The 23,417-nt window shown below is 37.7% G+C and overlaps 2 protein-coding genes across 12 annotated transcripts in view; one reads left to right on the top strand and one right to left on the bottom strand.

The window, feature by feature from the left end:
- Nucleotides 1-3,707, top strand: part of LOC106031329 (serotransferrin-2-like) — a 32,251-nt gene extending 28,544 nt beyond the window's left edge. For 7 of the 10 annotated variants that reach the window (XM_048064093.2, XM_013173684.3, XM_048064091.2 and 4 more), the window contains 4 exons: nucleotides 224-306; nucleotides 1,563-1,747; nucleotides 2,123-2,309; nucleotides 3,071-3,707. In XM_048064093.2, the coding sequence (XP_047920050.2) occupies nucleotides 224-306; nucleotides 1,563-1,747; nucleotides 2,123-2,309; nucleotides 3,071-3,120 (505 nt within the window). In that variant the 3' untranslated portion in view covers nucleotides 3,121-3,707. Of the gene's footprint in view, nucleotides 1-223; nucleotides 307-399; nucleotides 546-1,562; nucleotides 1,748-2,122; nucleotides 2,310-3,070 lie in introns of those variants that run through there. The other 3 variants (XR_010825510.1, XM_066978887.1, XR_010825511.1) reach the window with 3 other exon arrangements.
- A 1,681-nt stretch (nucleotides 3,708-5,388) lies between these two features.
- On the bottom strand, nucleotides 5,389-23,394 carry PRR14L (proline rich 14 like). 2 transcript variants are annotated; one of them, XM_066978868.1, is made up of 8 exons: nucleotides 22,933-23,394; nucleotides 21,373-21,454; nucleotides 15,609-20,727; nucleotides 12,178-12,246; nucleotides 11,239-11,407; nucleotides 10,836-10,942; nucleotides 9,727-9,846; nucleotides 5,389-9,106 (listed from the first exon to the last, which is right to left on the bottom strand). In XM_066978868.1, the coding sequence occupies exons 1-8, from the start codon at nucleotides 23,392-23,394 to the stop codon at nucleotides 8,788-8,790; spliced, it is 6,447 nt and encodes a 2,148-aa protein (XP_066834969.1). In that variant the 3' UTR covers nucleotides 5,389-8,787. The 2 variants fall into 2 exon arrangements, with proteins under 2 accessions (XP_066834969.1, XP_013029116.3); XM_013173662.3 differs by having other exon boundaries at nucleotides 9,775-9,846.
- Between the last annotated feature and the right edge of the window lie 23 nt (nucleotides 23,395-23,417).

Raw genomic sequence — 23,417 nt, 5'->3', positions numbered from 1 at the left:
TGGTGGTTTTCTTAGGATTTTTTTATTTTTATTTTTTTTTTATTAGCAAATGTCTGTATTAGTATGGCTAGCGTATATTTTGTTTTGGCTGCAGTTTCTATGGCTTGTGATTTTAAAACAGTCATGACACCATTTCCAGAGCAAGACACTGCTTCCAAAGATGTAAGGTATCTTGTAATGGCTGTCTCTGATAACTTTTTTTTTTTTCTTTTCCCTGCACTAGGTGCTTAGTTGGCAATCCCAGTGGAAGAAGCTTTGGAGATGTAGCTTTTCTGGAGCATTCAAACCTACTCCGGAACATAGAGAGTGAGATGCGGATATTCTCATGTCATTTGAGAACGTTTGTTAGCGTTAGTTACTTCCCACACTGTGACTATGACTCCTGATCAGCTTTTACAGGTTTAATCTAGGTCCATGAAGTTGTGTTTGTGACTGGAAAACTGCAAGAACTTTCCTGCCTGTACATGTTGCAGTAAAGCTCAAAATTCAGATAGTGTTCTGTTTCAGAGAGGAAGGAGGAGGAATCATTGAGTGCAGAGATCAAGGTGTGTGTTGGGGGTGGGAGAGGAAATCATCTTTGGAGTCTGCACTAGTTTTTGGAAAACTCAAAGCTTTGAAAAGTAAGCAACTGTTCCCACCAGATCTTCATCCATAGGCATCTACAGTGCATGTACCCATTATCTGTAGTCATTCTCAAGAATGAAAATAGCAAATAGAGAGACACCATGGGCTATTTGTGCTGGGAGATGTTCTACAACTTCATTGTGACACAGTAACTTCCTCATGTTGTTTCACAAGCACTTATGGAATAAACAGTCCAGATAGCTTAGTAGGTAAAAATACAGCAAACTGTTTTGTCTTTCAGTTTCTAAAACAATATTGTTACTATAGTGTGAAATGGTTAATTTCTTCTGGGAAATACTGATCTTTGCAACAGTCAAGCTACTGGATTTTGTTGATCAAAGTGGTTTTGGTTACAGTAGCTGAAATCCTACCAATCTCTTAAATTACTCCTACTGGTCTAACAGCCAATGTGCTACCTTTTCATAGAGATGAGAATAAAGGGAATCCCCATTTTATTCAGTCTGATAAAATACACTGAAATTCAACTTTAAGCAGTCTCAGTAGCGGGAGAAGAGATCCTTTTAGGAGAGAAATCTCTCTAAAATCAAGTAGAGGAATAAGAACCTGGAAATGCACAGGAGTTCATGCAGCAATTAACAGTTTATTTTGGGAAGCAAAGACACGCAGGCCAAATTGCTTTGTTTTCAGGAAGTGATCTGATTACAGATGAAAATGAAGCATGATGAGCTGTTTGTATGCCTTGATTTTACTCTAGTTTTTATAAGATAGGTGCAGCTTCAGTTCACTAACCTGTTTCCTCAGTGAAAACACTGAGCTGCTCCTTATGCACTCTCAATAAATGAACGTGTAGGATGCTGCATATTTGTGAACATATTCACTCAATTTCTTCCTCTAAATTTTTAAAACTGCATGAGAGTCACGCTGTCTCCTGCTTTTGTTTTTCAAAATGATTTTCTTTCACTTCATCTTCTTTTCAGATCTGGATAGCTCTGGTTGGGCTAAAGGTTATACGCCTATTGACTTTGAACTCTTGTGTCCGGATGGAACGCGTGCTGCAGTCACAGAATGGGCAGGCTGCAACCTTGGCCCTATTCCCCCCAGCACGGTCATGACTCGGCCAGTCACTGTCACTAAAATCTATGACTTCCTAATGAAATCCCAGGTAAGGCAGATAATGGGGAAAAGGTTAGTATGTTATCACTTTTTATGTGCAACTTCTGAAAACCTTTTCAAGATCAAGAGCTTTATATACTGTATAGTGTCTTCAGGTCTGATATGAAATAATTAAAAATTTTCATAGAAGGTTGAGAAAATAATTATTTGGATTCTCTAAAGGGCACCGGTTGCCATTCTGAAATAATCATACTTTTGCTGAGAAATAAGCCACTATAGAACTGCATCTTTTTGAAGTAATAATGAATAGTGCTAGGTGAAAGTACATTTTTTTTTCTCTGGATTCTGCTATAAAACTGATGGCCACTACCTTAACCTTGTTATTTATAATCCAATTTGCAGAACTTATTTCTTTTCTGTTTAGGAATTTTTGGGAACCAAGCTGGATTCTGAATTCCATCTTTTTCAGTCACAGAAGTATGGTGAAAGTGATCTGCTTTTCAAAGATACTACTCAGTACCTTGTTCGTGCAAGTCACATGAGCTATCAGGAAATTCTTGGAGTGCCTTTCTTTCAGCTGGCAGAATCAGTGTTTAATTGTACACCTGCAGGTAAAGTCTAGTTCTTCGTTCTGAGACAAAAATGCAAAGCAGGAGATCTTCTGTGCATAGATATCGCCCTTTTGTTTACTTTGAACAGAGAGGTACATTCCACATAAGCCTGTTAGTAAAAGGAGTACAGTGTTTGGAGCTCCTTTAGAGCCTCTTACAACCCCCATTCCTAAGCGCTGAAACTGGAGCTCTGCAGGAGTGGAATAAACAGTACAGGTTAGAGCAAATACAAGGTTACTGCTGTAAGATTGCTTTACTCCCACTGATTTTTTTTTTTTCCCTTCTACTCCAATGATCAGCTTTGGGATAAGGGAATATAATGTTCATTAGGGTATGACAAGCTTGGGGAAAAAGATAAGAATTCTTATATTTAACTCTTAAATTAACCTCAAAGCAAGCCAAATAATTTCAGTTTTAAAGAGTGCACTAAAAAGCACTCTAAAGAACTCAATATCAAAACCTTTATATGCTTACTGACAGCTTTTTCATTATTTTCTTGTATGAAGTGTACATTTAGCTGTCATTAAAACTGACCCTACCTGTAAGTCAGGGTCAAGCTGTTTTGGGATCTGAAAATCTGTACAGAAGTAAATAAAGATTATGCAGTGAATTAGACGTCTGCAAGTCTAGAAGTTGTTAAAGAACTGAAATTCAAAAAGGGAATTTGACATCTGTTCTGTTCCAGTGAATAGTAGCTGGAGAACTTGTAATTTTCACAGCTGACAGCATCTTTAAGTATGTATTGTCTTACTGGTTTGTAGGCATTTTAGACTTTTGCAAACAGGACATCTGTACATCCTCATCAAATTGATGGCTAATAAGAAGACTTTGCAAGGCACCTACCACCACCAATGCTGAAAACAAGGAAATACAGAAGTCCAGCCTATCCAAAGCAATCAGTAAGGAAACTGTCACTTCTAGAAACATAAGCTGAATACCGTTTTGTTATCATCTTTATTTTTTTAAAAAAAGCATATTTTATCTTTATGATCATGTAATACTACTCATATGTCATCATGTCATCCTTTTCTTGTTTGGAGCATGGCATCATGTGGAACAGCACACACCAGTCTGCCTAACCCACAGCACAGAACTGGGATCAGCAATTCTGAGCAACTACTATAGAGGATTCAGCATTTTTGTGGGAAGAGAGGGTCAATGCAATGGACTAAAATACAAGCTGTCATGAAGGGCACAGGTTAGTGGGTAGCAGTTTGCATTGCTTTTCCTATTATATCTTTTAAAAACTGTTTTAATGAAAAAAAACAACTGATATTTTGGTAGTTGCAACATTAACCTATATTTGTGATTTTGTTTGCAGTCTGTGTTGAATATGCATATGTATCATGCATTATGTATACAATTATTATCAGAAGCAGTAGTCTTTTCTACTTTTAATTGGGAAGACTGTATTTGCTTTTTTAACCATGGGTTTATACTGCTAAATCAAAATATTTGTCTCTCAAATTAATGTATTCAGACATCTAAGAGCCAGCAGAACTGGATTCTTGCAGCCTTAAGGTGAAGGAAAACAATGGATGTACATCCTTCTCAGAAGCATCAACAAATACATTGTATTTTGACACTTAAGTGTCTAAACATGAACTATTAATTAAACCAAACATAGTTTCTGCTTGTAACATATGTAACATATGAAGTCTTTTGACCACAGTGCACCATGTTTTTGTTTTGCCTGGATAAAAGATTTTGTGTGGATGGCTACTCTGGGGCAGGGCTCATTTTAGTTTGTAACAACAGCGTTATTAGCTTCTATTTTCATGCTGCCAAGTGATTTTAATTAAAATAAATAAAATGAAAAACAACACCAAAACCCATCAGAAACACAACTTTCACCCCAAACACTCCCATCCTTGTTACATAATGCAGTTGCATTAACCACAGCTACCAATAAATGGAATGGAAATAGTGAAGACAGGTCAGCTGCAGTAGAGAAGGTAAATGTATTTGCCTTACAAAGTTTAAAGCACAACAGCAGCAACAGAAAAACAATAAAACTCCTCAACACACCAAAACTAATCACCAGGAACCAAAACTACTCAGACGTAAAATTTACTGCTAAAACTACCTTCTTTTAAACAGTTAGTTTTGTGCCAATGTTGTCTTTCCCTTATTCTATTTACACTAGTTTCTCTCATTCCTCTTTTCACTTCCCTATGAAAAAATTAATTGCACTCTCAGCACCAGTAAGGGTTTTTGATTCTGTGCTAAGATGCACAGAATCTAGACTGTTTATTTACCTTATTTGTCACATCATTTGGCATTGATTGAGCCAATAGCAGAGAGTGGATGCAAATCCAAACTCATCTATCTACCTTTCAGGAAGAAAGTTGAGAAGAAGAGTGTAGGCAAGTCCCACTATGGTAGCAGAGCAAAATCTTCACCTACAGCGTTGCTGACAGCAAGCTGTAGCCTTGAAGTGGGGGAAGAGCAGGGGCCTAGTTTGTCTTGAGGTGCTTACTCCCTTTCTTTACTGGAGCTTACATGCCATCTGCAGGACTCAGGTAACGCTGCACTTTTAGAAAGACGAGAATAGGGTGAAGTGCAACAGCCAGTTTTTAGCTTTGTCAAGAACAGAATGCAGCTGAATGTGCAGCGAGTTGAAAACAGGGGTTATATGCAAGATTTTATGGGCTGTGAGAGGTGGGAGTTATTTTCTGTTATATATTACAGAGGCTTGAATAGTCCTGTTTGGTGTTCCTATGCTTCTGCTTTGGTTTAAAAGCAGTAGGTTGATGTCTTGCACAGACTTGCAGTGTGTGAACCACGGACCTCTTCCAGCTTTGAAGCCTAGTGGGTACTGTCTGTGCTGTCTGGATGGTACTACTCTACTGCCTTAAGAAATGGATCCTGTCTCAGCAATGTAAATAGTAGTTAGGAGTGTGTTTACAATGCCCCATGTCTGTCCTGGTAAAATATGGCTACAGCTGAACATTGCAGTGTTGAATTGCTGCTGCATGGCTCCCTAACAGCCCACCCCATTACTTAATGGTGTCAACCTCTTCCCACCACGTTTGTAAGACAGTAGTATCATGCATAGTTACTAATACAAGGCTGAAACTTCCTCAGAAAAATTTATTTCCATAAATTAAAAACACACAAAAGAAACAATAAAATTTTAGATTCACACAATATTGAACAGAAATAAAATGCCAAGAGCATGATGGAGGCTAATGGCACAGGTGTACAAATTCTCATTGAGCTATTTGTTGACATGATAGCATCATATAGACATTTAATCCACAGTTAGCATCCATATTCTAGAAGAGCACCTGAAACATTATATACCAAAGGCCCATCTCAAATGAAATACAATAAACGAAAACTGCTTGCAGAAAATCAGCAAGCATCAGAACTCAAATGTATGCAGCCACAAGGACAGTCAGGCAAACCTTGCAACACATATAAAGTAGCCTTAGGTGCTCCAATTGTAGCATGATGAAAGTAAGATTTTGTTTTAAGGAAAGTGATCCTTCTACCTCCCATAATCAGCAAATTTAGCAAAAAGCTGCCTGGCTCTGAAAAACATACTGCTATGTGATGGTACGTGGCAATTTGCAATTCTCATGCTGCTCTAGTCAGCATTCTGTGAGCAATATATACAATGTCTTTTCATGATGATACAAAAAAAAAATCCTCACTGGAGTGGGTTCTCTCTACGAAAAGGCAAGTGTACACATCTTTCAGCTAAGGAAGTATTTAAGACCCCAAAATATGCCTCCTCTATATTTTTTTCCTTCAATTACCTGAGACAGAAGCAGCTCAGAGTGGCAAATACCTACCTTTGCACCATCCTCACTCCCAGTTACAAGCAGCAGCCACAAGGAACAAGACTGTTCCGTGAGTGTTGTAAATAAGGAAAGAAGTGGGAGGGGGAAAAAAGGAAAAGTGCACAAGAATGACTGACATCTGTGTCTGAAGGGTGTGTGGGGAGGAAGAAAAAGATGCTTTGTCTCTGTTAGTTTGCATCTCTATCATACAAATACTAAACCAAAACAGAATAATGCTGTGTATCTGGGTTTCCACAAACTCTAAGGTGTGGGACAAGCTAGGAAACTGCTACATCATTTTCTAACTCCTTCAGTTTTTGTAAATAAAAGGGAATCTGGCATTTTCTTTCCTCTGCTCTCTCTCCTGTAACTGTTAAAAAGCTATCATGTTATTTCAAAGCAATCGGAAATAAGGCAGAGCAAGGAAGCAGACAAAAATACAACAAAACAACCCACACACTAAGGAAAAAACAACAAATTCCATGTTTTGAAGCACACTAGAGGTATGAACTGTGCTTGGACCCAAGTTTCCTCCCTCCTCACCCATATCCTTGTTTTTTTAAAAGCCCCAGTGAGGTTACAGCTCAATTGTGTCACAGCACTAGAAGACTGCCATATTAATAGAAGGTAAATTAACACTGTGCCACAATCCCATTCTACAGCATTAAAACCATAAAAAGTTATATATATGTATATACACACATACATATATATATACACACATATACATACACACACACACCCACACATCACTCTTGCTACAGCTTCCAGCCAGTCAATATTTGGGCAATAAACCAACATAGGGAAAGTTTCGAATATTTTTTGCAAAGGTGGTTGACCTTTATTTTTTTTAGGTATTTCTTTTTATAAAAATAAAGAGGATCAATTAACATGTTCTACAGCAGCTCAAATAGGTTAACCAGACCTTGCTGCTGAAATAGTATGTTAATATGTTCAAAGTTCGCCTACCTTGTTATTTTATCCCCAAAACCCAAACAGCACTAAATCTGCACTTTTCTCTTTTCTTCAGTCTTCCTAATTAAACATAATTAGCCTCCAAAACAAGAATGTAAACTTCCAGGAATCCCAGCATGTAAGCTGAGAGCAAAACAAACCCAGAATACATTTCTCTCAAGACTCAGGCACAGAGAATGTAATATTCCTCTTTCATCTCTCTACTTTCAAAGCTCTGGAATTCAACAGATTGCGTGTTAATTTTGAGTTTCCTGTTAGGCCAGTAACAGAAATGGCAGAGCAGCAGAAGATAATGATGGTACTTCAGTCCTACATTTACTGGGACTTGATTAAAATACCTACCCACTAGATATTTGCTCATTCTGAAGGTGAATAGAAATTTCATTATATGGGCAGGTAAACAAGAAAGTGCAAGTTTTAAGTGACAAATAAAAGAATAGACTAATTAAATTCGAGCATCCCAGCAATGACAGCTTTGCATGAATAACTTCTATAGGCACTAAAGGACAGAAATTACCTGTACTGCAGCTAGCATTCATTTTGAATCATGCTTCAAGTAGGTTTAACAGAAGTTATTCCAGAAGGGAGCTCTCTTCCTTTAAAAGCCATGGCTGAGAAATTGCCCAGTGCTGCATCAGATAATTACAAATGGCCTCACATAATGAAAAAAAATTTGACATGCTAGGAGGCTCTTTGTACAGCACCAGCTATTATGTACAACGGTGCTGTACAAAGGACATCTAATGTTGAGCTATATGGATTGTAAAACTAAAATGTTTTTAAAAAATCAAAAGATTTTTTTTCCTGTTGGTGTTAAAATGAAGCTGATATTTTTACTGAAATTAAAATCCCTTAAAAATGAGAACCAAAGATTTTGCTGGTGTTTCCACTATGCAGCAGCTCAGCTCAGTTAAATTAAAAGCTCTGCTTGCATATCCTGTGACTTAACATCCTCATGGGCTTTGCCTCTGGAGATGAGGTATAAAGCATCAGCCAATTAGGTAAAAACTTACTCTGCTATTGGGGAAAAATTAGCACTGGGCACCTTCTTTTCTGAAAATATTATTCTTTAAAAAATCTCAGATCATGTTAAAAGGTGTCCTCATACTGCAAATAAACAAATATATACAAAGTGCAAGTTATTTAAATTCTAGTTATGTGGGGCTTCTGCTGCCTGAAGCCAGAAAGGGCACAGGAAGTCAGAAGGAACCTTCTAAGTAAACAGAAGGAAGAAATAATTGAAAGCAAGCCCAGACTGCTACTTTTAATTATTAAAAAGTTAGTGGTATATCAAGAACATGTGTGTTAAAACTTATCTTTACCAAACACCGTATCTCTTCTGTCAGGTTGTTCAAAATAGCCATTACAGTAGTAACAGCAGATTCAAATGTGCAAATGTTTTGGAGTACAGAGTCCTAGCATCACTGAAGATACACTACTTTGTCTTTTATACTCCTACTCTACCCTCAAAAGGTTGTTAAACATCATTAAACATTCGCCATAACTTCCAGAGGGTGGGGAAGGAAGGTAAGTCTTAACATGGCTGTGTTACACTCACACAGGGACCCTAAGAGAATCCCTCCAGTAGCATTAAAAAAATAAAAAATAGCACCTTAAAGAGGGACACAGCCAATAACTTATCATCAGGTATTAGAAGAGAGTGGTAGAGTAAGGTATGAAGAAGTCAGTAGATTTCTCCCCAAAGGACTAAAATACTAAAGTAGCTGATTTGGACCACATTCAGCTGAATGGCTCCCTTGGATGACAGAGGCCTGCTCCTGCTCAGCCTCCTTTGCAAAAAAGGCTTCAAGGTCCATTAGCTTTTGACTCAGAAGGGCATCTAACTCTGCACTTTGTACTGCAGCTTTTTTTGCTCGGGTGAAACTACCCACTGCTTTGATTTTGCCTCGTGCCTTCCTCTTCCGAGGAAGAGTGAAGTCCTGAAACTCTAGAATCCGCTTTCTCTTCTGCTGGCTGACAGAGATCAAGTGTCCATTTTTATCCTTGGGCTCTTCAAAGATTGTTTCCAAGCCCCTGGTAAAAGCAAAAGACAGAGCTCATGAACACTTCGGAAGCAGTTAACCACCTTACAAAGACAGGGAGACTGATTCATTCCGTAACCCAAGTAAACACACTTTTAACTTTTACATTTTTACAGCCCCTCCACATCCCTTCTAATCTATATTTATCTGCAGCTTACACTTCAGAAAACCGCACATTTATACTGCTTGCTATATAATTTGTTATTGTTGCATAGACATCTGGGTTGAATCTCTTTGTATTTCAGTTCAAAAACACAATCGTAGACCCTTGATTTTACAGAATAAATAGATTTGAACATTAAAAGACATACCAGTCTTGATAGTCATGCTATACTTAAGGAGTTATTCTTGTGATTCTAAAGAATAATTAGTTGCCTTTTAATTCTGAAAAAATAAGAACTGTACTTGGATGGAGACTGGAATGAAAGAATAGATGAAAAAATACACAAACTCATATAACTGCAAATTCTTAGTTCATATTCTCTTTCACTGCTTTCCATCCAAATAAAAAAAGATACTAATTTTTAATTAAGTTTCCTTATCTTTGTGAAATAGAGCAATTTTTCAAATGTAACTCCCCCTTAGATTATCAGACACGTTTAATCTCCTCACCAGCAACCGACATTCATCTTAGTGTTCTCATTAGGAAGCAGAACCAACCTGGCTGGAGGAGGGGACTTGTAGTTCTTGTTTGTGTAAATTTCTTCTAAACTAAATTCTTTTTTCTTAAGCCTGAAAAAGTAATGAACAAATCAAATCAAGAATTTAAAAAAGCATCTCTTTGCAACAAGCAGATTTACTAGAAACAAAACCTGTTTGCCTTCTATGCTTAAATGATACCTACGTTTCAACTTAAAATATAATTTTAGATTAACTGGGTACAGAGAGGAATGAAAAATGAGGTCCCAAAGTACCTCATTTCATACAGTGTTTTTAAAACATCCGGGTCAAGACTTGTCATTTCTGCAGAGATTGGTGCTCCTTCTAGCACACTATGATGTTTTGAAATAATGGTGCTCAAAACAAGAAAGGGAAATCCATTCACACCTCACTTTTTTGTGGAAGCTAAGAAAAGAAAGTTTAGCACATTAATGTTTCATCTCTTGAGACTGATTTTAAAACTTAGTGATAAACATTTAATTATCAACCTGATATGTGAAGAAATGCATTTCTTTGTCTAAGCTGGCACTTCTGTTTAAGACAGAAATGAACGAAATAATAGATGACCAATTGGAAAAGCTTTATAAATATTTGGCACTGTGACTACCCACATTTACAACGTACTAATGCTTTCCTAAGGTCATATACCATAGGAAAAGAAAGGACAGTGAAGAACTCCAACATAATTTGCATCAGCAGAACTTCCTGATAAGTCTTTGTCTCACTGTGCACTGTAGGAAGATTTATTTTCAATGCTTGTTTATCAGTATGAACTTCTTTAGAAAATCATTCCACCACAGGTTAGAGTTTCAAGTTTTGCCTAAAAACTAGACATTCGTTCATATCCAATAGCCCTTTATTCATCCTTTCTCACTTGAAAAAGGTTATGTTTAAAGACCTATACTTTTATGTTATACCAGAAGTAATCATCAGGTGTTACTCAGCTGGGAGTGTACAAAATAGCTGTGGTAAGAGAAGCATTTATTGAAATATTTACATTACTATGCAGGAAATGTAAACAACAGAAGCTAGTATAAGTCTATTTAAAACATACAACTTACCTTTTTGGTTTGGGTAGTCCCATTGGAGTAAGGTTAGGATCTGGCTTAGGAACAGTTTTCCTGATTCGGATCTGTGAGACTTTCTTTGGCCTCTTTTCTGGCTCAGTCTTGGGGTGGGGGTGGGGGGGAAGGGAGAAAAAAAAATTAAGATTAAGGAATTACCATGCTAGTTAACCAAATTCCCTTTTATGTTAAGTATACATTATCTATAGAATAAAAATTTTCTATTCCTCTCTGTTTGGCCACCTTCTTTCTGCTTGAAAACAAGAAAGCAGCACAGACTAGGAGTAGGGGCCTATTTTCTCCCCCTCGTTTAACATTTACTAGGTAACATTCAGCAGCAGCAACTTCAAGTCCTAGGGAACCAGAGTCTGAGATACTTACAAATCTAAAATGAACTCACTTTTTTCAGTTCTGTGTTATCTTGAGATCTAAAACAGGCCGGAATGGAAGTATTAGCTTCATCAAGGGCAGGGACCTGGAGTTCAGATGCTGGAAGCCTGGGGGTAGATTGCAATGCTTCTGGAAGTGAGCGAGACTTTGGTAATGGAAGAAGGAATGAAGGTTCCAGACTGTAACAGAGGGAGAAAGGAATATATGTAGATTAATACCTAATTTATGCTGCAACATCATCCCATGCTCTCATATGATGTTCTTAAATTACAATATGGGCACAAAAAGCAATGCAGTTCATAGAAATTACTTAAGTAAACACTTTCTCCACTACATAAATACAGCCAAAAACTTCCTGCAGGTTGCAAGTATACCAAAACTAAATTGCGAGTATATTTGAACATCTAATTTTAAAACCACACTTCCTTTCCATATAGTTAAACAGTTTATAGCTCTATTTGGTCATTACAGATAGAAAATGATTAATTCTCCTTTTCTGTCACCAAATTTCTTTGGCACAGCTATTAATTTAGTACTTTTTGTTCACAGATAAATTTAAAAGATAGCTTTTATCTCTGCCATCCCAACACTGAAAAAGAGTAGAAGGAATTATCAGCACCTAACCTCCAGTTCCTCAAGCAGAAAGAACATATATCCAAGTAAGAAAAAAAGCTTCTGTAGTTTTACATGCATATTTCATAGTAAGTGACACAACATGTTTGAAAGTAACGGCATTGTTCTGTACAGTGATCTACATGGTGTTCGTGTGAATGCTCCTCTACGCTCCCCCATGACATGATCCAGTCAGTGTATTTCTCTAGAACTTTAATCAGAAAGCTATTCTTGAACTGCCAAAAACTGAAAGCCAAACTGACATAAATGATGTCTCTTTCTAAGAAAACTTATGATCGCACTACTCGGAATAAATATAAAAAGTCAAGACACTCACATTATCTCACCACCCACAGTCTGTAGTGCTTCCATACTCTGTACAGGTAAGTGCGGTAACATGGCATAGCTGGTTCAAAAGAATAAGAAAAAACCAACAACAAAAAAAAACCAGAAGTTAGATCTACATTATAAAAAAAGATGAAGGAAAAATACCTTAATATAAACCGGATTGTAAGACACAAAAAAAAGCTAATATTGGGAATGGCAAGGGGAAGAAAGACTAAAACCATACAAGAGTAAGCCACATCTGCCATTTAGTCCACTAACAACAAAATTTCACTGACAGCTTGTTAGGGAAATAATCCTACTTTCACTTAAAAATGGTAGTGATAAGGAAATAAAAGCACAGAGAGGGAGACAAGTAATTACAACTTTTGGACTAATACCATGTAAATCTAAATTCCTCATTCAAAAACCCTAGCTTTTCAGATTAAACAAAAACCATAAAGGTTTTGTCCACTAAATCAAAAAGCCTATTGTGAAACAGCAGCAAGTGCAAAGAATGATTTCCTTAAGACCCAATCTCTGCCGTCTCTAACTCCCATAATTTTAGTGGAAAACTCTTAATTGACTGGAATAACAAAAAGCCTTTCTGTAAGGGTTGGTAATTACCATAATTCTATGAAATAAAAATCAGCACAGCAGCTCTGGATCTTTTAACATTAAGCTTTACTTTGTGTCCATACTGTTAACAGCAAGAAAAATGAGTCAGTTGGAACAGCTTTTATTACATCAAATAGCAAATCTTCCACTTGCTGCTCTCCCAAACTAGCAGCTCAATGTACTTCACTGTTACAGACAGACTGGAATGCTAAAAAATAGATCAAAATCAACCATGCTGGCAGCACGGATAAGATGGTATATAAGGAGGCTGGAAAGACCCATTTCTTGTATTTGTCATTTAATATCAGAACTGTAACATTTCATTTCTCTCAGTGTTCTTACTCACTATCCCAACAACACTGTAATCTGCACCAACAATGCATCAGAGTGCTCTTTGCTACAGGCTGAGCTAACTGCCTTGTGCAATTCAAAAAAAAATAATTTACAAGAAGAGAGGAAAACACACTTTAGAAATTTTGAATCCAAATAAGCATTAATTAAAAAAAGGATTTCAATTAAAGAATATTTTATTACTGGCAGTGGAAGTAACAGCACAAGATATTAGGCAGAACTATCCTAGTTCCTTGTTTTCCTGGTTATTTAAAACCGACAGTGAATGAAACCATTTAAAGAGGACAAACTCTCTTCCAGAAGAAAATGGCCTGCAGAAATTTGGGAGCCACTTTTTAGTTTTTCTGATTTTTAACCATCTTAAAACAAGCAGAGATTTATCATACTGGGAGCTGAAAATACTTTTATACTGCACACCTATTTCTTGTATTCTTACATTTACATGCCAGACATTTCTTTCATAGGAGATTATATATATATTTTTTGAATACACACAAATTTAAGAGAGATATACCGAATTATCCTTTTGTCACTGTTCCTGTTAATATGTTAAGAAAAATAAGACTTATTAGTTGATGAGAACAGGCTATCAATCTCTAAAAAAATGGAATCTAAATTGGTGTTAAATATTTTAAAGGCTAGGCTTTATTCTTTCAATTGTTTTACATCCAAATCCTTCAATTTTGCTTTTTGTCTATTTATTTTAAGAATAGGATTTACTTACTGCACTTCAAACTTCTGGGAACATTCTTTTAAACTTACTGCCTTAAACGCAGTACAGTAACTTCACTTTAAAGAAAATCCGAGTGGGACAATGCAAAAATTAAGCCTACCTAGTACGCATCTGTACATATAGGGATATATTTGAAAGGTATTTAAGAAGAAAATACCAACTGAGTTTTAGGGTATTTTAACTTTGGGCATTTTTCACTTAAGGTGATAAGATTTGATTTGGCTTCTCTCCCTTTTGAATAAAGATCACTAATAGCAAAACATTTGTTTTTTAAAATTATCCTTTATGTCAAGGAATTAAGTCCTCTTACGTTTTAGTTACATGGATATGCTGTAGCACGCTGTAGACTTAATTATAGGAGAAAACATGAGCATAATTCAGCTCAAATCTCACAATGCAAGGATATCATGCCTCAACAATACAAAATAATAATTTTACCCCATACTCGGATGGAAGTTTTAAAAAGTAGGGGTTTTGTTTTGTTTTTAAAAAGTGCAACAAAGTCTTATTTTAAGCTGAGTGCTCAAACTGTAGTTTACTGCTATATTTACTTCCAGGGTACTAATTTATACACTACAAAACTCAGTCCAGTAGAATATGCTGCAAAGTTGTCTGTATGCTATTATTCAACTTCAATCTTTTAGTGCAGAAAACTCCCAGAATGGAGTAGCTCTTTCATATGCTCACTCAAACCTTTTCAGTAGACGCAAGAATTATACTAGCAATCAGTATACTTAAACTTTTAGATACGTTCTCCATTTACACAAAGCAAAAGACAGCATGAATTATATATAACTAAGATAAGCCAAATTCAACAGTTCTCTAGACACTGCAATTTTAAACAAGAGTTGACCGAATTGGTTTTTATGCAGCACTCATGAACCTGTAACTCTGTCTAGGAATCTTAAGACTGCGAGATCAGGGACTAAACTGTCCTGTGGTGTCTCAGGTAGCAGAACCGATACATAAAAGGCAAAATGTTTGCTCAAGTGCAAGCAAAAAATCTCCTACCAGAACTAGGAACCTCTTCTCTTATTCTGTTTCTCAGCAAACAGATCTCAAATGCAGATAACAATGTTAAGCGAGATATGCAAACTAGACTTCAGTCCTCTTCCCACTCATATTGAGAAGGACAGAAATCACAACAATTTATCACCGACCTGAAATGGAGCTATGCTTGCTCGTGCCAACAATACATCTAGCACATACTATCAAAAGGCATAGCACACGTAAAGAGGTTTCAATTAGCATAGAACAGTTATGGAATACAATTAAAAATTTAACTGAATTCTCACCCCCATTAGGATTCTCCCTAACCTGATATTAAATACTTTACAGTCGTTCAAGTGACACTTGTGGCTCAGACCTCTGAAAAAAGCTCTCCTACCTCAGAAATCCAGTTGCTCTGCAGTCACTCTGAATAGAACTAATTTAGTAGCTCACCTTTCTGCATTATATATTCTCGTGTGTATATTTGGCATAAGAGAAGAAAATAGAGTTAGTCATTCTGCCCAAAGAGGATAGTATTAAAGAAGCGAAGGCAAATATATTTAAATTCAGCTAACAGACTGTTCCATAGGGATGAATCTTCCACGCTGAGCCATTTTTGGAGCAGAATGTGTAGATTTGGAATGGGGGACACTGACCCTCCAACACAAGCTCCGATTACCCTCTCCCCCCAAAAAGGAGCAAGAACATACCCTATACATATTTATTCTCAGAAATAAGTTGATGGGTTTTACCTGTTCTCGATGCCCACACTTGGCTGCCACTTGCAGTGATTGGAATGAAGAGGAGTGATTTCGGAGGGACAGGCAGAAGGACCATGCTGACTCCATAAGGATAGGGCCCTGCCCAAGGAGTATGGCAAGGAAGAGACGAGGTCATCTGATACATTAGTTCGATACCTTGCCCCTTTCAAACCCTGTGTGAGTTGGGATATAAATAGTCTCTGGACAGTAGGAATACGACTGGTTAAGTTTCTTCTTCTCGTCCAAATCCTGTAACATCCTGGGGAAGAAAGTGCTAACACTGTGTGAAGGCCAAGCATGGAGCAACTTCCCGTTCTTTCAGCTACGGCATTTCTTCTGTGGTCGGGATGAAGGGCAACAGCCCCTGGGGTTGTTACAGAGCGAGGGGAAGGCAGCTCATTATCTAGACTGGAATCTTCCTTGAAAGCTGCTGCATCCAAACCGCTCTGAGACAGGAGAAAAGAGAATGTCCACTTCGAAGGCGGTGCCGGCATTTCTCCCAAAACTGGTCTGTGATGTCCTGAGTGCCGAGATGTAATCCCTGTTAGGTCTGTCACAGGACTGGAGTCCAATTTTATGTGAAAAGAAATTGGTAAAACCGGGGTATCCAAGAAAGAGGATGGAGAGTTGTTGCCCAAGTCTAAAAAAGATATTTTGGTAGATCCTACAGGATAAAGTGCCAAAGACTGAAAGCTGAACATCTTGGTACACCAACTGTCAGCCCAGCGTGAGTGTAAGTTCCTGTTAATGCAAGACAAAGCTTCCAATAGATTTTTAGATCTACGTTGGCTGTACCGCAGAGCCACTGGAAGGATTTCAGAAGAACATGGCAGTGGTTCTATGTTATGGATGCTTTTGGCAGGTGCCAGTAGTTTGCTAGCCATTGCAGACAGCTTGCTCAACAATGCTGGTTCTTTGGTACATTTTCTACATTTCAAGCTGTTCAACAAATTGCACCTCTTGGCAGAGGGCCTTGGCATACGTACGAATCTCATGGCTATTTCCTTTTCCACTGTTGGTGGTTTAAAGTATAAAGATTTGAGGAGTGTGTTTTCCTGGTTAGGGGGCATTTCTGAGGGAGCATCCAAAAAAGTTGAACTTTTAATTTTTTTCATTTTTCTTACAGTTTCTACTTGATACGAAGTGGGAACTTTTTTGCACGTCCTTCTAGGCTGTCTTTTTAATGGAAGAGGTCCTCTTAATTTATTTGTAGTTCCAAAGGCACCAGGAATTCTATTATAGCTTAAATTAAGGTTCAGGTTTTCCATTTCTGAATCCTGAGTCTTCAAAAACTGTGAACTAATTTTATCAGGGGTAATCTTTGGCCTTTTGAGTTCTTGTAAAGTGCTATGTAGTTTATTTTCGTTGCTTTTAAAAGCAAAAATCTCCTCTGAAGGACCTTCAAACTTTGTATTTCTTGCCATCACCAACTCAGTTGAAGTACTGCATAAAAGTTCAGAACTGTTCAATATGCTTGGTTGCAGTGTGACTTTCGATTTCACTCGGTATTCCGACTTCTTTTCTTGTTGTGCCTTGTCTGACAAATGTACTTCCATCTCCTCATACTTTTTCTTTCGTTTAAGTGCCTGACATTTCTCTACTTGATCAAGTTTCTCTGAACCTAAAGCCTTATTTTCCTTGCAAACTGAATAAACTGGTATAGTGTCTTGACATCCTGTAATTTTCTTTACATTATATTTGCTCTGTGCATTTAATTTGTAAGGCACACATACTTCATGGCAATCACAATTTGGTGATGATTCTTTGCAACTGTTTGATAGTATATTCATAGATGGATAAAATGGGGGTGTTGTATTATATTGGAACCCTGGTGAAATTTCTGTGTCAGGTGCATCTTCAGTTTGACAGTCTTGCACAGTTTCTGAACACAGACTGATACCTGCTAAGTGTGCAAGCTTTGTAGTATTTTTTCTTTCTTTTGAAAAATTTAGGTTAGATCTTGGGATTTCTTCGAAAACATTTTCACAATTCTCAGTACTGACAGGGACTATTTTGCTACCAGATTCTTTTGAACCTTCTAACAAAGCCCATCGGAAATCTCCATCAAGGAAAGAATGTATGGGCAACTTTTTTCTAGGAGCTATTTCTCTTTCAATCTTCTCTTCTACACATGCATTCTTAAACTTCTGTCCACAGTCACCACCTTCTGGTAGGGTCACATCCATGTCTTTCACAGCTAGAACACGTCGTGATTTGCTGTCAGAAAGGCTTTCTTCAAGAGTTTCTTTACCTTCTCTTCCACATCTGTTTTCTTGTTCTTTTAGTTCTGTTGTCTTCACCTGAATTAGATCACTGATGAAGCCCATGCATCCTGAAGACTCTGCATTTCTTATACCATTTAAAGAGTCAAAATCCACTACCTTCTCTTTTACAGTTCCTTGAAAATCATCTTCCCTTACATATTTATGAACCAAGGGAGGCAGGTCATCGCCTTTTTTTAACAGTTTCTCTTCACTTTGACTAGAGACAACTGATATTTTAGTTTCTTCCACAGAAGTAGCCATAGATTGTAAACCTGTGTTTGGTGGTTTGTTTAAACTTTCTAGATGCTTGCTGCCTGGAACTGGGCCATTAAACTCACTTTGACGTGCAAGAATCTGATTTTCCATTGGACACAGGGTCTTTTCTGTTTTGGTAGCATGTCTTGTTTGAATATTCACATTGCTGAGTAACGGACAATCACAGATTGAAGTGCTATACTCAGAAGGGTTAGCTGTGAGTGATGACACTTCTTTCTTCTCATATGTGCCTAGTTCTTTCATCTTCGGGCCTAATGGAGAGTTGCAAAATCCAAAATTATGAACACATTTTTTTTTGTTCAAATATCTGACTAATAGCTGTTCACTAGTCTTACTTCTCCAATTGCATTCAGGAGCCTTTGGAGAGCTCACAGTTTTTATTTTATCAAATTCATCTGTCTGGAGAGCACACATGCTAATTTGTTCTTTTGCCTCATCTTTGCCACAAATCATTTCACTGACATCTGTTACTTTATAAAGATCAAATTGTTTCACATTTCCAACCTTCATATTCTTATTTGAAACCTCATCTCCTACCAAGGTAGCAGTAGGTTCCTCTGCAGTATAAGTTGAGCAAAACATGTTTTTTGCTGTGGAAATGTCATTTATCCCATGCAGAGCTACATCTCTGTTGCCCAAGTAATCTTCAGAAGGAAGAGATCCACATGTCAAAGGGAAGCGTTCTTCCAGAAAGACGATAGTCTTTTTACCATTACATCCAGGTGAAGCTTCTCCTTCCAAACTATCATTTTCTTCAATCTTCATCTCAACGTCAGCCTTAAAAGAACAACTGCTTGGGAGAGCATCGTCTATATGTGTACTCCCTGATAAAGTACAGGAAGTATTGGCAACTGTATGCTGGTCTTTTACGCTATGATTATTACAATGCCATGTGTCACTATGTTCATTTTCTAAACCAGTGTCCACACTTTCTATATTCCCTGCTAAAGACTTTTGGGAATTTTTTCTTGTCACATTAGGTGCGTCAAAAGTCTTGGGATTTATTGAAGACTCGAAACTGTCTCTATGAAGTACAAATTCAGCAACTTGTTCCTCTGTTGTCCCAGAAGCACCAACTGATTCTTTTCCAGATAGACTATCCTGAGCCTTGTCCCTGTTTGCAACTTCATAAGTAGTACAAGGAAGACACTCATTACAGTGAGGTTCTCTTGATTTTTGTGCAACAGGAGGTAGCGTTACATTTAGTGTATAAATCGAATTAGTTTCTTTGCCAGTGGACAAAGTGTCATTACTATTGGCTTCTGTAGTGTCAGCTAAACTGCCAGCTAACTCTTCCGACTTCGTATTACTCTCAGATTCCTTTTCAAACAATTGTACCTCAGGTGACCCTTTTTCTAGCTTGGTAGTATGGTCCAGACAGCTATCGCTTCTGGGAGGAGAAATTTTACTGTAGGCATTATAAATGCATACATCTGTCTGTCTAATTTCATGGGAAGTAATGCTGTTCATTTCCTTCAATAGTCTATTTTCTTTTGCACCATCCTTGCATAAGTCACTGATAGAGAATTGCCAGTGGCCCTTTTTCCACTTATCAACTTCTGATGGGACCACTTTTATTTTTTCTTTTGAGAAATCCTCAGAAGATGAAGGAATAGAACTAAAAACTGAAGAATGACCATGCTCAGAGTTAGCACCCTCTGGAGCTTCAGGCAAGCTACCAGCTTCAATGTTACCTCCCACAGCAATTTTCCTTTGGGTTTCAGCAGCTTCTTCGAATTCAAAGCTGTAATATTTACCTATATTATCATTTTCTTCCCTACAATCAGTTTGAGCACTAGATAATCCTTTGTTCCTTACCACTGAGAGATGCTCTAATGGCATGGATGCATACGTCCAATTTTCTACAAACCCAGTTCCATGATCATAATTAGTCTGACTTTCCATGTTTTCAGGAAGATACTTTTTTGGGGTTTCATTGATAATTTTATGCATTGCAGTACTATTGTTTTCTAGCAACATATTTCTAGAGTCCAGATAACAGATGCTTTTCAGAACTGAACATAAACCTTCAGAACTTTCTATGGAGAGCATTCTACCACTTTCTACTGATGATAATCTACCAACTTCATTCTGTTTAGGTAGAGGAACAGTACAGAAGTCATGAGCATTGTTTTCTTCATCCTGCTGATAAGTCTGGCAATTAGCAAGTGATGTACTAAATTCATTAACAGGACTTTGTCTGGGTAACTTATCTTTTCTAGTCTCCAAAATAGATACAACATTGCCACCTGTTCTCAATGACATGTCAGTATGGGCTTTCAACCCATTATATTCACTTATTTGTTGTGGTTCTGTGGTTGTTTCAATGTCCATGACTTTTAAAGGCTCTGAAAAATCTAACAAGCTGGTTTCTGAAACCCCAGCTCTGGCCATGACTGTGTTTACATCTGGACATTCATTGCTATCAGGTGGAAGACCTCGACTCACACTGTCATTCTGGTATTCTGCTTTACTAAATATCCTAGTCCCATCAGTCTTCATACCTTGTACGTCTTCAGTGGGCTTTGGCAGAGTTTCAGCTGTCACCTGAACATTTGCTTGGTTTTCTTCTGCATAAGAAAAATAACACAAATCAGCACCATACACTGTATGGAGAAGGCATTCAGCTTACTATGTTTCTCTTAGCATTATACACAATATTGTGTGTAGCCTTGGTTATCAAAACTTAGTCAATTGAGAATTGATGCTAGCAATTCTAATACGAGCCTTAAAAAAAGCAAACAAACAACCCCACCATAAACTAATATAAAAAACTCAATCCTTTTCAATACACACATTCCACATGAGCAGGAGACATCCAAAGACCTGTATTTTTCAGATTCCTCTAATATCAAACTAGGCACATTGAGGTGTAAGTGTAGTAATAACAAAGATGTATATAGTCCAGCTATGAAGCATAAGGAAATGCAAAACATCTGCTATTAACAAAAAGAGCTTCTGCTTTGGGGTAAATAAGTACTCCAGTGAAGTAACTAAAACGTCTTTTACATAATGGGTCTTTAGGAAAGTGCATATGCTGTTCTGAAAAAGCAATGGATTAAGTTTTGATACTGTTCAAACTACACAGGATAATAGCTTCTACTATAGAACAAAGTAAATGAGCTCTCTTACAATCGCTCCTCAATTTTAAATCAACAAAAAGGCATCTGTGAGAGAAGCAGGGAGCAGATAGGGATGTAGAACTAAAAATGCACCTTTGTTCTTCAGAGATCCTGCTATTTCAGCGCAACAGCTTCTTGAAGACTTAGACTTATGCTGGTTTAGGTGAGGATCCTCCTGAAACAGGACAAAAGTGTTAGTGGAGTTGAATCAATTTGCTGAAACATTTTGCACATTTCAGGGACCGTACCTGCTTATCTAGGTAGGTTCTGTCAATAGGACAAACACCCTGAAGCCTCAGAGCACATTGAAACCTCAGCCCTTGCACAGGGGCAGACTTGCTTTGCAACTAGTTCACACAAGCACTTGCCATTCCTTTCTGGTCCTATCAACCAACAGCACCTCACCGTTACACAGTGATGCATCCAGAACAGATTTGTGTTTAGAAGCAGTAAAGTCCTCCCATGCAAGCAACTAAAATATAAGTGGCTTAAATGGAAATTGTCGCAAATGTGAGTGTCAGAAGAATAATCCAGTCTCCAAGTCTATCTCACATCCCCAAACCAGTCCTGTACGCCTCTGGTAAGATGCACACTTTTTCTTTTATTTAGTAGAACTTGCCTTGTACCATTCCTTTTCTTGGCTCAAAAACACATAAACCCAGGAACATGCAACCTAGGCCTGCTTTGGAAAAAAACAAAGAAGCAAATCATCAAAAACCTCACCACCAAGCTACCTGCACTTTGAAATATGTGAAAGGTCATCTAGGAAAACTGACTATGGAACATTTAATGATTTTTATTTTCATAACTCTTCAAATAAATCAAACGGTAATCAAAAAATAAGAGTTAAAACCAGAAAGTATTTTGGTATTATGCAACATCCAGTAATAATTGTAAACTGTGCACCTTATTTCCTGGCTGGTATACGTTCAGTCACAATACCTTTTTTCTCCTCCATGTTCTTTTTGTGTTTGTGAAAACTTTTTACAAGTTAAAGAAAACTGACCAAGAGTCACTAAAAATTTCAATTTTTAATAAAGAGTTTTGCGACTCTTGAATTTTTAATAGAGTATTTGGCACATTTTCCAGCAAGTCTTTGCCTATAAGTACTATTTTTATCATCAGTCTTTGCCAGAGGGGAGAAAAAAACAAACCATGACCATGAGAGATTCTTGTTTTGAGAACATTAACAGTGAACTCTTGCCTCATTACAAATGATAATTCTAAAAATGAAGAGGAATCTTTATTTTTAGACAGAAAACTTAAATGCTAGACTGCATCATGAAATCACTATGACCAGACTGAAATAACTATTAGTCAGTGATTAGTACCTTGACCAAGGATGGTACATGTGAAATACACGGTACCCACAGAACATGGGCACTGGGTAAGGATGCTTTAGTCACCAGTTTTGTTCTTCATTGTTACATACCTGCCTCCTAACACTCCATCAGGATTTAGCAAAGCCTGGTATTTTAAAATACTGTTGGTCTACTAAAATATACTCTCATTTTTCACGGGGCCTGTGATAACCTAAGTAATGACACGCGTGACGGAAAACATAAATAATAGGAAACCAAAAAGTCCTCTGCCTTGTCATTATAACCTTAAAGGCAAAATATCACACCGGGATGACTTTTGCTGTTTGCTTACTTGTTTTGACCAATCCCCCGGTGTTAAAGCACAGCATTCAGCACAGTTCTCCTCTGTATCTTGCGCCCCTTTATCTTCTTGCTGGTATCTACCACCAGAGCAGTCTAGTTCCCTAAAGTTTTGTCTTTTGTTTTTTTCATCCTCTCCAAGGCCTCTGTCCGTCGGTAACTCTTCAGGACGGGATTCTGCTGGCCCATGAGAAATCGCTCTGACCATATCATCCGGCTCCTCCGTCTTCTGGCAAAAGTCTTCTACCTCAGAAGTCCCGTGATGCTCAGATGACAGGCTGCTGCTGCGTGCGGGCACAGGTGTCGATACGTCAGCCTTTGCATCTAATCCAACGGTAGGTTCCGATACAGCCATCAGCTCCGTGGAGATGCTGGCTGGCAGTCCCGCATAGAACTCCTCTGTTACACCACTGGCGGCAGAATCAAGGCGACATTCCACCCCAGCTGATAGCATCGGGGCAGCGGGAGGTCCGTTGT

Source organism: Anser cygnoides, chromosome 17, assembly GCF_040182565.1.
Source record: "Anser cygnoides isolate HZ-2024a breed goose chromosome 17, Taihu_goose_T2T_genome, whole genome shotgun sequence".
Classification (NCBI taxonomy): domain Eukaryota; kingdom Metazoa; phylum Chordata; class Aves; order Anseriformes; family Anatidae; genus Anser; species Anser cygnoides.
The sequence above is the reverse complement of the archived record's forward strand: the minus strand, read 5'-3'. Positions and strand labels throughout refer to the sequence as shown.

Coding starts and splice junctions, on each gene's coding strand:
- PRR14L (XM_066978868.1), bottom strand. CDS start 23,394: ATGCTATCAGCTGGGGTGGAATGTCGCCTTGATTCTGCCGCCAGTGGT. Junction 12,247..15,608: donor AGTGTGGGCATCGAGAACAG/GTAAAACCCATC, acceptor CTTTTGAACCAG/CTATGCCATGTTACCGCACT. Junction 11,408..12,177: donor ACTGTGGGTGGTGAGATAAT/GTGAGTGTCTTG, acceptor CCTCTGTTACAG/TCTGGAACCTTCATTCCTTC.